We start from the raw sequence: 17,070 nt of genomic DNA, 5'->3' as shown, positions 1-17,070 counted from the left end.
GAAGCATTCTGTACAGATTGCTAAAAATGACAGAGCATTTAAATTTCCTAAAGTTTGTGACAGAAAAAAACCCCACCCCTTCCCTAACTTCCATCAGGACAAGCCTCTCCTTTGGTGTAACTTCTCAGATGACTAGAGATTTACTTTGAATAAAATGAAGCTGAACCAATGGAACTCTATTTTACAGAAGTGAATCCAAAGTAATTTAAGAAATTTTAGCAGATGTGCTTGGGTTTAAGACAGTATAATTGAGATGGTAATTCAGAAAAGTATTTAAGCACAGACATAACTCCCTCTCTGTTCATGCTTAGCTTTAAACATGCATTTAAATCCAATCACTTAAGTACATGCTTAAGTATTTTCCTGAATGGAATGCTTTCCTGAATTACAGCCTAGAATCTAGAGCGATGTTCACATTTTATGATGTGCAGTATATTTAGGTAATGTCACACTCTACGGGCACTCAGAATGGGAAACTTAAAGTGATAGTGATGTTTTAGAACAACCTTACTGTTTATTATGCAGACTTGGCTTGTGGCTCTGTGTTTAAGGCTGTTTTGACTTCTTTTTCTACTGGAAAAAAAAAATAAAAATTAAGATCCTTATTTTTATTCCAGAGAGCATCAGTTGCTTCACTGTTATGTTTTGAACTCTTAGTAGGCCTGGACAGCACCATGAAAGATGGTGGGGAAAATCAGGTGATACATACAATATAAAGAACAGTGTACATGGAATTTCAAAGCTCTGTTGGCAAACCTTGACAAGTCAAAGAAGTTAACTGTTGAGATAGCTACTATCGTTTCACATCCAAGCATTTACAAAGCTCTCTTTTGAAACACACTGTGCCTGTTATTTCACAGACTCTGAAGTGCAAGATTTATGATACTTAAAAATTTCAGATCTTGCTCGCCCATCAGTCTTCAGAAAGACTCTTGAAATATTAATCTCCTTAAGAAGATCAGTCATTACAGGGAAGAAGATGGGGAACTTGAGGAAAAAATCTCATTATGTCCTGTGTATTGTTTAACATGATTAAGTCTTTAGAAATTATTTTAAAATAAATAAGCCATAATTATTACAATCAAATCACTTCCTAATATTTCTTAGTAGAAAGAAGTACCTATCTTAGGTATCTCGAGGGTGTCCTTTCTCTCTCCAGTGTCCAAACAGGGAGCAGAGGTGATCATTTTGGACCATACTCCTTTTAACTTGGCTGGAGGTTGGGAAGATGACTCCCAACCACCCTTGGTGTCTGTAGCGTTATCTCCGCTATGGACTGATCCATTACTGCAGTAGAGGTGTCTCCATCTCCAGACACTTCTAGATTCTCTGAGGCCACAGTGCAGTAGCTGAGGAAGTCACAATGTGACATCAGTTATGGCACTCATGCAGACCAGTTTTAGGGATTTGCATTTATGTTTTCTTTCTTTTTCTTTCTAAAGCATAGGTGATTGCAAAAGAAAAAGAAAATCATTGAAAACATTCTCAGCTACAAAATATCTACATAGAAGGACACACTTTCCTCCTGGAGTAATGCTTGTTTGACAAAAACAAAAGAAAATTATTGACTCTGCCTTTCAGCAAACACTTGTTTTTAGGCAAAAAGCAACACACTTTTACTGCTAAACATCTGGTGTTTTTTGGAACTGGTTAAAAGATCCAGCTATGTGAAACTGGAAACAGTAAAAAAATTAAGACATCCTTTGAAAAAACTTAAGCAAAAGATGAGCTTTCTGTTGAAAATAATTTGTTTTTTCTCACTGACTCCTATATTCTGAACTGTTCTTTATAAGCACAGCTTCTTGAAATGCTGTGCAATCTTGTTGTGAATGAGATTTGCCGTGGGTGTGCAGCTAATTTTGTTGAAACATATCTATTTTGTTCACGTACATCTGTTTAGATATCTTGCATAAGAAAAGAAAGTGGGCTGATATTTCCTCATGCTTTAGGCTCTTCGTGTTCTCTACACCCTCACATTTCTGAACTGATAGCATTACTGGTGCCACTACCACAACACTGCAACTGAGTACTCTTGACTATTTTTGTAATTAGATTTTTCTTTAGATTAATGTCATAGAAGACAACTTCTTCCTTCCCCCACTTTTGAATCCCTTCAAATGACATATATTATACTCTCTGATTTATAAAGAACCTATGCTAATTCGTTTCTAATCCTGACAGATGTCTCTGGACAATATTTTAGTAAAAAGCATTTACTGCCAAATGGCTTTTCAAAGTTAATGGTCCATTGTTAAAAATGGTATCTCGTGGTAATTCAAGTTCTTTCTGAATTTAGGACACTTCACTGTGCAAGAATATAACCTCATCAGAAAGAAAAATGAATTGAGTAGTATCCTGCTTTAGTTTCCAGTTTACACTTTCTTGCTCCATACAAATGGAGACCTGTTTTGCAAGAGAAACACACAGTGAAATAAAAAGCTTTTTAAATCTAAAAAGTGTGATTTCCAAACCCATTTTTATTAAAGCTTGCAATATGTTTTGTTGGCATTATATCCGAAAGAGAAATGCTTTGGGGCTTCCTCATCTGGGTTTTTAAAAAATATTGGCAATCATCTGATCCAGTAGAGTGGGAGAAGCGAAAAGCACAAGAAGGGATGCAAAGCTTTGCCTACCTTGTGACACAATGCATACAGCACATATGGTTGTACCACAGTATTGGTAGGACATCCTTTGTCACCTTTCCTTCTCTCAAACTCCAACCCCTCTAGTAAATTTGTGACTTTTTGTGATTTGAACTCATGTTAAAGCACACAACCACTGTAAGATGTAAATTTGTCTCTAAGCTGAACTACAAATTCAGATGAAGATAAATGCTTGTAGATGTGGAAAATGGTGTTCCTTCATATCTCCACTTGACTTGGAAAGATAGGAAGGAGAAAAACAATGGTTTTTAGTCTCTTCTTTTCCACACTTACATAGCAAGCAAAGCCTGAGTTTTCTGAATTAAACTTTTCCATTTATATTTACTCTTTTTGTTCTTCTTGATGTGCGCAAGACTCTGTCAATGTTTGCTTACCTCACAGAAAAAGCCTGCTGATCATTAATTGAAAAACTTAACTTTCAGACATCTTAGTTAATATAGATGTTGGTTTTATTATAAGGTATACAATACTTTTTTTAAAAAGTCACCTTGTGAGGTTGTCATATTACACTAAGAACTTATTCGTGCACTGACAGCTTATCCTTAGCCTATTTTTTCTAAGAAAGTATTAAGTAAGAAAATTAATTATAAAAGCTGAAGGGCAAGATCCAGGGGAAAAAAAAGTGGAGGAAGACATTCTTTCTTAGAGAATTTTGAGGAAAAAGATAGGCCAAATGTATTAATTTTGCCTGAGCTGCATCGGTAGAGAAAAGCATGTAGCAGTGGGGAACACCACCTATAGGTGGATAGGCTAAAGAAACATCACTTATAAAATTTGGTACCTGCTAGCGCTGTTGAGAATTATTTCAAAACATGTTCAGCGAGTACCTGTAAACCAGTGAGACTTTTGAACATTCCAGTCTCTTGGAAGCAAAAGATTTAGTTCTTGCCTCCACATTTGTTTAATATGGCATAAACCAGTGCATGACAAAATAAAAAAAACATCCACACTTACCTGTATTTCCTACTTGTCAACTGCTATTAATATTAACTTTTTATGTACTTTTTAATTACTGCTATTCTTGGCACTTTCTTTAGTCATTGTCATATATTCATCTTATATATTTTCCTCTTTGTAAGCATTAAATTTACACATGGAGATTATATAAATGCCTCTCCAATGTCAAGTTTCTCATGGCAAACCTGATAAGGAAGCTCATACTCTAAATGGGATCTTCCAGGAAGAAGGCTTTTCTTTCTTTGAATGATTCTTGATGGCCAAACAGGAGTTACACAGAATTTCGTTGCCAGACCATGATAGCTCTATGAGAGCAATCACAAAGACGATTTCTTGACATTGAAAGACAATCACGGCCAAGAATGGAGAAGGAGGTGAGAAAATGGGGAAAATGAACCAGAGGAAGCAAATTCAGGTATTACACAAGTTTTGCATCTCCCCATCTCTATTTTAAAGAATAACTGATAAGTTTATCCATTGCAGAATGTCGCAGCCTTTTTGCAGAATTCCCTTTTTTCTAAATTCTGTCAAGGACTTATGTCTAAGCTTGAAAAGCTGTTTCCTGTTTGTCCTTTCAGGAACATGCAATCAAAACACACAAATAAAAGAAACGTTTTCTCTAGACCTTCAAGTCACAGAGAAAATGGCACTCAAACTAGGAAAGATAATTGAATATGACAAAAACAGAACCTCAAAAGTATTTAGATGTCACCCACTGATAAGGTGAGAGTTCCTGTGCATTTAGGAAAGATAGGAGGCTTTTTTATTCATAAAAAACCCTCTACCAATCCGTTACAGGAAGAAAAAGCACAGAATTACTGAATTGTGTTAATTATTTATTCTGACAGTCTGAACAACCAATTAAATTGAGACAGTTTGAGAGTCTCAGGTGACTAATAGGAAAGAAATATTCAAGGGCTTAAAAGGCAAGGAGTGACTTGAGAATGAGTGTTTATTAATACATGATTGAATTTCCTACCCCAAGGAGAAGTTTAGTAGGATATTATAGCCCTTTGGTCTCCATTTACAGAAAAGGATTATTTGGAAAGGCCTTAGAATTGTTAGGCAGACTCTGAAACATAAAATCATTACACCAGTAAAAAGTTAGAGCGAAAATCCTGAAGGAGAATGGATAAGTTGTGCATTGATCATTATTCCTAAACGAAGTGTAAAACTAGACAAAGACGAAAGAAATAAGGTAACTATTTTTTTGTTTAGTGAAGACTAAAATTAATTACACAGAATAAAACAATTATCATAGAAATCCGTAAAGACAACAGACTAATCTTGACCTTCTTTTATTTGGTTTAAGTCTCTTGTTTCAGTATTATGTTGCCAATTAACTTTTGTTGAGTAGTAAAAGCTTTGTAAAAATCCAATTGAAATTCATTTAGAAACCCTGAAACTCACAGAAGCCAGAAGTAAAAGGTGAGCTATGCACGGTATAGCTGTCTGAGCTGCTTTCCTTTGTAATCAGTGGGATGAAAAATGCTGTCCTACTTTAGAAGTCGTCTTAGGCAGAAATGAATTTTCCCCTAAAAACATTCCTCTTTCATGGACTAAGAGGAGTGTTAAAACAGCTAGCTCAGAGTTACATGTGTTCAGATGAACCCCACTCCAGATGTTTTGACTATTTGATTCTAAGTAGAATCTAAGTAGAATCTATATGTAGCAAGGAAGAAAAAAAAATACGTATTTATAGCTTGGATTCCCATTCTCCTAAGTATTTATGCATTTAATAACCACTGGAAGCAATGGCTGTATCCACACTACTTACTAAGACTGTGCTACTGTTAATTTTTTTTCCTGGAAACCAACTGGCATTATCTGACAACATTCATATGTTTTGAATTTCTCAGAAGAGAGTGTCCATCTCTAAATTTCCTATTGGGAGATTCCTATTGGGAATGGCCTACATTTCATCCTAAGCTTCTGGGAACAGCTTGTGAGAATGTTACTTTGGCACAGACCAAACCTTACAAGGGACCTCTCCGACAATCATAAATGTGGTGTTGTTTAACATTCTGATACAGAGGTACCAATTGAAAATTACTTTATAGCACAGCTTTAAGAAGCTGGGCTTCAATAACCTGTAGCACACTTCAGTAGAGATAGTGGCAAAAAAATATCTCAGTGCCTGTTGGATCCAGCTTCAAGTTATCTTGTCTCCATTTTCTATAACATATAAAGAGAGATTTGGAAGCTACAAAATAAGGTGGTAATATGGTGAGAATGAATGACAGCTGGTGCTGATAGAGGGGAATATTTGCTGGGTAACTTAAGTATATATGAATACATGACTTACAATCAATGGGAAACGGTCATTAAAGTGATAACTTGCAAATAACTGAAGTCTAAGCAGACCAAAAGAGTAGAAAATGACTACATGGTTTATTTCTGATCACTTTATATAGTGACATGAAGCAATCACAACATAGATAAGCTTACAGCTTATCTTTTAAGTCATGAAAAGGATAAATATGGAGTTCCACAATATTACACATTGGTAAATGAGAAGTGAGTGGTTCAGTCTAACAGTGGATATATCCTAACAACTCACACTTGATCTCAGTGGAAATAGGTGGAATAAGAATGTCATCAGCCATAACACTAACAGAATATCTAGATGAATCTGAAAACACAGGCTCTCGAGGAGATTGCACATATGATTAAAAGCTAGCTTGGGCTCTTGAGGAACAACAGACAATACCTGGATAGTTACCACCAGGCTTTCTCTAACATCACCAAAATTTTAAGTAAGCAGTACAACAGGATGAGTACAAAATATTAGCTTTCATTGAGAAATAATATTACAGTAAAAACAGTATTCGAAAAATGAAAATAGAAAGAAATTATTTTACTTAGGAATAATAGTTGTTTACATATCTCGTGCAACAGAAGTTAAGGGACATTGTTTTAGAGACCTATAGGAAACAAATGGCTTTCTTGAATCACAGGTAGAAACCCTCTAGGATGTGAAGAAACACTGTGTCATTCTCCTTACATTTGTCTGTGTGTTAGGTGCTCAAAGGTATCTAAAATGTCAGTAGATATCTACTTTTCTACTACTGGATTTCATCACTAGTAAGCTAACATAGTTGAGAGAGCTTTTCAGTTGATCAATTTTATTTGTCCACTTCAGGATGTGCTGAATATTTTTATATGTTTCACTGACTATTGAAAGGGCTTCCATTGACTATGAGATCATTAATACTTACCTTCCAGGTGCATACCTACATTGCAGACACTGATATTTATGTACCTGAATCTGCATCTGAATCCTTCCCCTTGCAGTGGGTGTCTAAATCAACAAATAAATTCCACTTTCAGGACCAGTTCAATTTTCTAAGGCTGTGAATCCTGTCAGTCATGTTTGGATATCTTGAATACTCAAGTCCTGACACCTATGTTTAGGCATCTGAATGGAGTCCCTAATGATTTGGGGTAACTGTATATTGTCAGGTAAGATAAGTGACTCCAAGCCAGCAAAGCCTGATGAAATTTATTTTCTGAAGGTTCAAGAAACCACCTGAAATAATCTTGTAAACTCTAGCAATCATTCCATTAGAAATTGTAGACTCCAGGGCAAGCCCCAGAAAATGGAAGTAGGGAAACATAATACTTGTCTTTAAAAAACATCAAAAAAAGGAGGATCCGGAAACTTACAGACTGAGAAACCTAACTGTGAAAGTCATAAAGAGAGAGAAGATTGTTGAACAATCAACACAGGATGATACAGTGATAAGAAACAGTTAACATGTATTTGTCAAGAACAGGTCACATCCAACCAATCTGCTATCCTTCCCTGATGGAGCTGAAGCATAAAGTTTAATGTAAGGACATATAAAGCAATTTATTTTAATGATTCTTCTATTTATTTTCATTTTCCCTTGAATAATGGATGCCAGATCATTAGTCTCTCTTCCTGTGCTCTTTATATCTTGCATGTGGCAAATGTCTCTGTTTAATGTGTGATACATTTGCTAGGAAAATGTCATATTGTTAACTGACACTCTGCAGTAATTGCCATACCTTGGCAAGAATTATACAAGGCATATGTACCAGAATTTGCGATGGAAATCTTGCCACTATGCGAAATTACTCACCTCCTTAAGGGATTTCCCTTTTTGAATCACAGTTCTACATCTGTGTCTACCATGGTCAGTATTTCTCAGTTAATCGCATGCTGCATTTATGCTATCAGATTTCTCCAATACTTACACTGGTACTTAGAATGCCATGATCATTAAACTACGCTGATGTAAAACAGATATGGATCATGCTCTTAATTTACAGAAACAACTAAATTCAAAAGCCATTTTAGAACAAAAAGATTTCAGTAAAATGACTTATGAAGATTCAAAGTCCTTAGGATTTAATACGAAAACTATTTTTGAAAGCCCGAGGCTTCACTGAATGCTTTTCTGCTACAGGTGTTATAAGGTAAATGTTTGCAGTGTTCAAACTTCCCCCTCCCACCCAGTGAACTTTTTAGACTGGACTCCTATTCATATTTCATTACATGAAACCTGCACAGAATTATAAATTTGCTTCCAGTAAAGATTTCAGCAGCAAGAAAGATATATAAATACTTAATAAGCTTGGTGCACTCATCTTTCTCTGTATATAGATTGTCCATATTTTTTCAGCTATTTTTTAGTTTAAAATAGTTCTCAGGAAAATTGGTAGGGTGACACATCTGAAGTTGAGCATAAATCAAATTTCAGAAGTGTCTAAGCAAAAACCGGGAAATGTTAATGTGTCTACACATTCATACATAGCAGGATATTAAAAAATGCCTTTGAGATAGATGAAAAAATTACTTAGACATCTATCAGCTAATTTAGAGGTCTACATACTTTTTTTATTGCCTTTTTAGTGTTATGACGGTCTAAAATCTTGATGTTAGGTCACCTACACTTAGCAGTCTGAAAATCAGATTTCTAGACTCCCTCAAAATCCAGTGATGTGAGGCAGTGATGTGGGGACAACAACGTGAGTTGTCCCCAGAGGACAACCCAACCTATCCCACCTATTCTAAGATCCAATTAATTATTTTTTTTTTCCTAAAGAAGCAGCTCAGGTGCCTATCTTTGTCTTGGTGTTTTTGAAAAACAAACAAGAAATATCAGCATATACCATGTACAGCCTTGTAGAGAATACAGCTAAGGATAGGAACTAAGAGAGCAATGGGCTGGCTGTTTCCCATTTTATTTAATTATGGACTGAAAAAAGAATGGGAACAAGCTGAGCATGTAACACATTACAGTAGAACTGTATATACTGAAGCATCTAAAATTAATATGATAGTTCTCTGACAGAGAAATTTCTAGGTTCTTCTTACAATTTTCTAAACATTTCTTCAAAGTTATGTTCTTTGAAGTCTATCAACATACATTTAAACACCTAAAGATTTTCTATAGAACAACTCTTCATGGATTTGTAAAACTCAGCTTCAAGGTGGGGAGTCTCAATTTGAAAAACTTGTATCTAACTGTCCATCATTTTCTTGCTAAAATGCTGAAAAAAATAAATTTGACATAAAATGTTCAGTTCAGCCCAAATTAAAGCACTTTCTTAGACCCTTGGGGAAAAAAGACTATATTAAAAAATGATGAAGAGTATCCCTTTCCTGTCAGTAGACCAGTGGAAAGAGCACCTGCACTTTCTTAGATCTGGATCCAGGGTTAATTCCCCTGTATGCCTGAGAGCATCAGTGCCCACTCGGTTCACAGTCCAGCACAGTCTCTGCATCACTACACAACAGAAGCACTGGGGGTGAGACGGTGCCTGTCTAGGCACCATTAGTCTGCCTTGGCAATATTTGTTTATTCAGCGATTGAATTCAGGTATCATTGGATTCAGTCCCAGATGGGTAACATAATTCCCGAACAAGGAATTCTCTGTTCTCTCATTTTGTCTCACCTCACTTGGTTTATGCATTTAAAGGGCACTTTTATAGCCAGCTTCTAAGAACAGAGGAGGAAAGAACTATGTGTTTTTTAAAAAAATATATATTAAAATTAAAAAAGGGAAAAACGCCACCAAAGCCACAAAAACATTAGTTGGTTACATTTGTACTCTGTAAATTTATAACAAGCCAAAACCAAACTTTATGGTACAAGACAACAAAGTGAGATATAATCATAACAATTCAGTCCGGAAAGAATTATGATAGAAAAAACTTCCCACCAAGATTTTTCATTTTCCCAAATCTACTCTCAAATAAGCCTAAAAACATTCTTATGGGTGCTGAATGTTTACCAACAAGACTAAAGCAATTCCTTTTCTTTAGTAGACAGTAAGAGGTGGATGGAAATGATTATTGGGACATGATGGGGTATTTCAAAAGCAGTGACAAAAATTTCCAAGTATAGCCACAATAAGAAGGTTTGCAGCTAACTTAGTTTGATTAGCTGCATCTTTGAGTAAATATTCAAGTAAAACTGTGTCTGTGTAGGTTAGAATATGTCTCCAAGGTCCTTCTTCAAGGGACACTGTTTGTGCATAAGTTATTGTGTGAACAATTTCCCCAGGTAACAAACTTTAAACAATTGCCGAAACAGGACCCTTGCCTTATCTTGTATTTGTGTATTTTTTGGTTTAGGTCCTTTACTGTTGTAGCCCAGGAACTTAAAATCATTATTTGCTTTGAAAAAAAGCTTGTGATTTCCATCAGAGGTTTGTCTTCTGTTTAAGGCAAGCCCAGGCTGAGAAGCATTAGGCTTTTTGTATTTACAGACAGAAGTGGGAGTCATGGAAGAAGTGCAATCATTCACTGCAAGGCTAGGATTGGATTTCCTGCCAAGCTGCAAGAATCACTACAGCAGAAGTCACCAAGTGCCAGGGAACACTGAGCACCCTTCTACCAGGGGGTAGACACTGGAGAAGAAGAAAGTTATACCTAAACAAACAAATCTGCGAAAAGCATTTGCAAAAGGTCTTTCAACCACCTGTGTTAAAAGAAAGAAAGAGAAAAAGAAAAAGAGATAAAAGAGCCAATATGAGAATGAGTATTTTATTTTCTGTTTTACTTAATTCATTCCTGAAAGACCAGGAAATGGACAGAGAAGAGATATATGAGTACACCTTGCCTTCATCTGGGCTGCTGGCAAGTCTGCTTGGGCACACCACCTCCCATTCTGCTGTTCTAGAAGTAATAAACTCTGCCATCATCATTCTGCTAGAGCCAAAGGCAAAGAAGAGTTTTCTGCAGAATGGTGTGTGAGAAAATTAATTGATAACAGGCTTCTTGGCAGTTTGCAACCATAACATTTGTATGATCTGCTGATGCCATGGTTTTATTCCCTGCTAATCAGATAATGCTCTCTTTACGATGCAAGGGCACCTCTTCTAGCTATTGTGGCACAGAGAAGGCAGACCTCTGCACAGTAATAACTCAGTTTATATCAGCACATATTTTTATATAGTCTCAGAATGCTCAGTGGAAACAACCCCGACATGTAACAGCCAAAATGTGACAATCTGCCTGATCACTTTATGTTGTGGATATCCGGCTTTTCCAGCCATCTCCTTGGCTCCAGTACCCCACCAAATGAGCCAATTCCTAAGAGATAATTTGGACTTTATTTATACAAACCTGGACTCATCCCACCTGATGTGACTGAGTTGTCTACAAGTGAAGGTCTGTCTTCTCAAGCTCCGTCTAAGTAAATGGAAGGAGACAAACACTTGTAGATTTCCAGAAAGACATGCGAGGTCATCCTACACTTGAAGGGGAGGGGGAATAATATCAGACCTGAACATGACAAGCTGTGGGATGGGGTGCTAGTGAGGGGCCTCAGCTTGATACTCGGAGATGTGCCGGGTACGCTAGAGCACACTTGAAGTGTTACAAAAATGAGATAGGGATCCTGAGGTAATAGAAGCACAGAGAAAAACACTGGTGAAATACCTCAAAGGAATTAAGAGGTGTTCCTCTAGGAAGGAAGGTGGCATGGTTGACAACCCAGCCGAAGTTCCTCTACACCAATGCACACAGAGCAGGTAACAAACAGAAGGAATCAGAAGCCACCATGATGTTGAAAAGCTACAACCTAGTTGCCATTACTGAAATTTGATAGAACAAATCCCATGACTGGGGTGCAGCCATCGGTGTCTACAGGCTGTTCAGAAAGGATAGGCGAGGAAGCAGGGGTGAAGGGGTTGCCCTACTTCAAGAAATGGATAGATTGTGAAGACCTGTCTGAAGAATAACCACAAGCTGCTTGAAAGCTTATGGGTATGAATTAGAACCCTATGATTAATGTCTACTATAGGCTGCCTGATGAAGGGGAGCCTATTGATGAAGCTTTCTTACCCCACCTATAAGAGGCATCACACTCACAGCTCAGGTCCTGTTGTGGGACTTCAACCACCCTGACATCTACTTGCAAAGTAACACTGCAAGTTGTAGGCAATCCAAGGAGATTCTTGGACTTCACTGAGGATAACTTCTTAAGCCAGGTAGTAACATTACCAGAAGGAATGCTATACTGGACCTGATGTTCACACATGCAGTCGGTGACATCAAGACTGGAGGCAGCCTGGTCTGCAATGATCATGCACTGATAAAGTTCCCAGTCCTGAGGTCTATGCATCAGGTGAAGAGTAAAGTCAGGACCCTGAATTTTCAGAAAGCAAAATTCCGGCTGTTCAAGGAGTTAGTCAGTAGGGTCCCCTGGGAAACCGCTCTCATGGACAATTGAGCAGAACAGAGGTGGCAGATCTTTAAGGACGCTTTCCATAGAGCGCAAAAGTTCTTGATCCCCAGGTGTGAGAAATCAGGAAAAGATGGCAAGAGACCATGCCTGAGGGATGGGATGCCATCCAGAAGAATCTGGACAAGCTTGAGAAATGAGTCCATGTGAACCTCATTAGGTTCAACAAGGCCAAGTGCAAAGTCCTGCACCTGGGTCTGAGCAATCCCTGGTATTAATACAGGCTGGGGGGATGAAGGTGTTGGCAGTGACCTTATGGAGAAGGTCTTGGGTATGCTGGTGGATGAAAAACTGAACATGAGCTCCTGATGTGTGCTCACAGCTCAGAAGGTCAGCCTTGTCCTGGGTTGCATCTGAAGAAGTGTGACTACCAGGTCGAGGGAGGTGATTCTACCCTTCTACTCCATTCTGGTGAGACTCAACCTGAAATGCTGCATTCAGCTGTGGAATCCTTAGCTCAGGAATGACATGGTCCTGTTGAAATGGAACCAGAGGAGGGCCACAAAAATAATCAGCACGTCCTCAAAGGAACATTGTGAACAAGAGTTGTGTTTGTTCAGCCTGGAGAAGCAAAGGTGAGAAAAGGTTGGAAGTTTTGTAGTAGAATTCACCATGAAATTGGCTTTTAATTTCTGAGAGTGGCAAAGGGGAAGAGAAGAAAGTAAAATAAAGTAATATTGTGGCTGTTTTCTGCTCTCTTGGTAGCCTAGTGTTAGAATTTGGGTGCTTTCTTTGCAGACTAAGAGTGTAGGAAACTTCAGTTTGCCCAGCTGAAGGTCAGGATTCTTGCATACTTCTGGAGTGGCTAGAGGAATCCTGGGTGTCACTGCAAATCCTGAGAAAACAGCATGGGGCTGCAGAAATCTGCTGCTAAAGCAGCAGATCTCTGCGGATAATGAGAGCACAGCTGCACAAAGCCTTCATCTTCCCATTTAAAAGATATTAAATATTTTTAAACACAGTCTAGGTAAGAATAAGCTTATATCTAAAAAGAGGTTCAAAAATGCAAATCATGTAGTAATTTTTTTATGAGTAAACATTTGTTTCAATAACATACTGCTTCTCTTAAAAAGCATTTTGAAAGACACAGGGTACATCTTACAGGCCACAGATAATGTTGTAAGAAAATTCATTTTACTACTCCTTGCTGTTACATTTTCAACTTTATCCTAATGATCAGGTTTGTATTTAGCAATCTTTTAAGTTTATGCAGTACAGTTGGAGCCTTATGAATGAAAACACCATTATAACAATCATTTATAAGCTTGAGATTTATAGGCTGAAACTGTACAAGTTTCTGTCTCAGTCTTAAGATGATAACTCATGACAATATCTAAAATCACTTTTAGCTCTTTAAAACTGAAGGGAAACAGTAATTTACAATGTCATAGTTTGGACGAATGGGCAATATTCTCAGAAGCAATCATCTAAATAAACTGATACATAGGCTGCTGGAGGAGGCAAACAGTCTTAAAATTGCTTTCTAAAACAAAACATAACTTTGCTTTCTGTCCCAGATTTAAATGGCAGTGATTTATATAGATATAGTTTGTTCATTTTACATTTGCTGTTATTTGCCTTTCTGAGTAAATTCAATGTACTGAGAGCACATTGTGAAGTGCTACTTACACAGCTTTGCTGACATAAAAGTAATAAAAAGAAGCATACTGTGAGATCAGTGATTCATTGAGAACAGTCAGCACCTTGCTTCTGGTGTAGATTAGAACTTTGTTCTGAGCTGAGAAAGCAAAACCCTCTTTCAGTTACAGACTAACAGGCTGCCGCTTTCCAGATTTCTCTCAATTACATCTACCAAGCAATTAAATGTGGTCTGTAGTCTGGGTTAGGTAATCTCTGCCTCACACCTATTGCAATGACCAACAATGCCACATGTAAAAGTGTACGAAAATCACTAAAAACAGAGAGCTTGAAGGAGTTAGATCCAGCAGCTTCCTTATTCTTCTTTTTTCTTTCACAGCACTGGGCTTCTTAGAAGGGGTAATCTCCTGTTTGTCAGACTTTTTACAGAAGGATACCTGAATCAGCATATCGGATGAAAAGAGAGTCAGAGATCATCTCCTCAGTTCCTATTACAATTTAAAACTCTCTTGTTTCTAATAGTCAGAGAAACTAATGAATGCATACAGTAAAGTGAGGTGGGAGTGGTGGGCTCAGAACAGACAGGGTTTGATCCTAAAGCTGGCACTAGTGATATACTATCATGATTTTTCTGTGTCCGTGGCACTTTCCCAAATAATTCCCAGGTGCAAATTAGGGTTTGGATATGGATGTTTTATTTTAGAGGCTAAAAAAGTGAAATACCATAGTGATTATGTTGCACCAGCTGGCCTCTGTGACAGAAAATTAACACTAGAAATGTTTCATTCATTAGAATGGTTGCAGATTAGGAATCTCCAATGAATTCTGTAGGGATCTATACACATCAAAAGATTCATCAGAGAAAGGGCTCCCTCTCCAGCCCTCCTTGAGGTATTAGGAAAATACACATGTAAACTAATTTCATGTTCAAAATTATTTACATCTGAAATTGTGGATATTCAAAATAATAATGGGAAAAGGGTGAGCAGCCAACTGGATCACTGCTCCTAAGCCAAAAACACACCCCCATAGGAAAAAAAAAACCCAACAAAATGTTCATTATATGTTTTAAGCTTATGGTCAGTTTAGCCAGTGTAATAATCAAGTGAAAAGCTTAATTATACCCTCTTGGGACAGGCTACTGAAGGTCAGGTTTCAGAGACATTAATGAGCTGCTAAACGCTGCTGACTGGGAAAGCATTTTCTAAGTCCTGCGCAAGCCCAGACATATTTCTAATGCCAGCACTGGGCATATCAGATGTCTGTGGGAGTTTGCCATGAAAAGAAAGCTCATCTTGTCCTTTATGTGCAATCATTTCACCAGGTTTTATAAGCAGCAGCTTGAGGATGAGGCCATGCTCCACAAAACTGGGAAAGGGCTCGTTGGTCTAATTCCAGCTCTACAGCTCTGGCCAGTGATTTAGAGGGTGAACTGGAGATATGCAGGGAAGAAGGCTTTCCTGGTGGCAGTCCTGCCTCTTGAAAAGGCTGAAAAGCAACAAGGGAAGGAGTCTGGGGCTTGTGGAAAACACAGCAATCGTGCTATCTTCAGAATTGGGAAGCAACATATTTTAACAGATGCCTATTACCTTGCACAGTTTACTTCTTCTGCATCTTGGTCTAACACCCAAGGTATGAATCCCCAAAGTATGACGTATGCATATATTGGTTGATATCAGGCTTTAAACATATACTGCAATAAAAGTCCTGGGTTACATGAGAACAGCAAGGCCTGGACAATGCCAAGTGCACGCTGGTGGATACCAGTAATATTTTAAAACTAGATTTCTTTTTGTCTCAATTTCACTGGCAAAAAATTGGTTTAAGACCTATAACAATCTCACAGAGGTCATGATATTTGTAAATGTACATAGAGGATGTAGGAATGGATGCAGGCACTGCCATATTGACCCGTGGCAAAATTAATAAATCAATCTGTAATCAGTGCTGTGTACAAATAGTAAGGGTAAATAGGACCTGAGACCATGCAGTGAATGAGGAAACTATTTGTATCAGTTTAAAGACAGGTTTCTGAATGTTATAACAATAGGAATAAAATTAGTAAAGTCAAAAACACAAGTACCAGAGTTAAGGGCCGGAAGACTTCAGCAGTTTTAATTCATTCTTCACGTGCATATGGATTTTTAATGCAGTCAGTCCCATGAATACAGAGGGACATAAAAGCATTCAGACTGATTCAGGCCAAAGGGTTTATCTATGTCAGTATCTTATCTCTGATAGTAGCCAATTTCAAGTGCTTTAAAAATGAGGCTTTCAACAGGTTAATTGCACTGTAAAGTCATCCTTTTTCAAAACATTCCCCTTGGCTCCAGCTGCTTCTTGGCTTTCTAGCTCTCACATCCAAATGTGTTGCTTCTGACTTTAATGACCCTTTCCATGCAGTTTTCCTCCATGAATGCATGCAAGTCCTCTTAACCTCCTGAATGGTCCATATTAGTGTTACAGGTCTTTGAACAATTTTCATGCAAGTCTAGCTGAGAGCAGCTGGTACAGCATTAATACGTTGCAGTTGTAATTTTTTGATAGAACTGCATAAAGAAATATAAGAAGTAGGGATTTATTCCAGTCATTTCAATAAGACATTTCTTCTTTCTTTGGTTCATATGGCTTTTCACTCTTTATCTAATGAGAGGAAACTCTTAGATCCAAGGATAGGCTTTTGCCCATACAGAGGCATGCTGAGGGCCATTATAACCACTTGGCAGCTCGGTTGGATTAATATCTGCATCTACATTATTCCCTGGCACTGCTGTTTGATAAATGGAATAAATGTAACCTACGCTTCTGGATCTCCAACCTGCGATCTCCAAGCTAGATTTTAGGTGCAAACTGGAAAGATGGGAGAGGGCTGTTCCTTCCCCACAGCATTACTGTGTGAGCAACACAGCTTGTGTATCACAACCTAGGGCAGCAGCCACACTGCTGCATCAGCTGCTTGGCAGCAGCCAAAAGAGACAACACCTCCCAGCTTGAGCAGTCCCACTGGTGGGATGACCTGAACCAGAGCTGCAGTGCTGCAGCGAGGCACAGGCAGCCCAGCGCTGCAGTGCACAGAGCACCTCCTTCTTGGGCAGCAGAGCAGCCTTTGTCCACACCCTTGTGCAATGCAG

At 38.0% G+C, this 17,070-nt stretch overlaps 1 protein-coding gene across 2 annotated transcripts in view; it reads left to right on the top strand.

Moving 5' to 3' along the window:
* Positions 1-17,070, top strand: part of PTCHD4 (patched domain containing 4) — a 78,217-nt gene that overhangs the window by 51,167 nt on the left and 9,980 nt on the right. Inside the window, exon 3 of one of the 2 annotated variants that reach the window (XM_010013829.1) lies at positions 2,297-2,383. The exons of the other annotated variant lie outside the window; for it this stretch is intronic. Within the exon in view, the coding sequence (XP_010012131.1) occupies positions 2,297-2,364 (68 nt within the window). The 3' untranslated portion in view covers positions 2,365-2,383. Of the gene's footprint in view, positions 1-2,296; positions 2,384-17,070 lie in introns of those variants that run through there. 2 annotated transcript variants of the gene reach the window in all.

The sequence above is a fragment of the Nestor notabilis genome, unplaced genomic scaffold, assembly GCF_000696875.1.
Source record: "Nestor notabilis isolate BGI_N333 unplaced genomic scaffold, ASM69687v1 scaffold12574, whole genome shotgun sequence".
NCBI classification, from domain to species: Eukaryota; Metazoa; Chordata; class Aves; order Psittaciformes; family Psittacidae; genus Nestor; species Nestor notabilis.
This window is presented reverse-complemented; position numbering and strand designations above follow the sequence as displayed.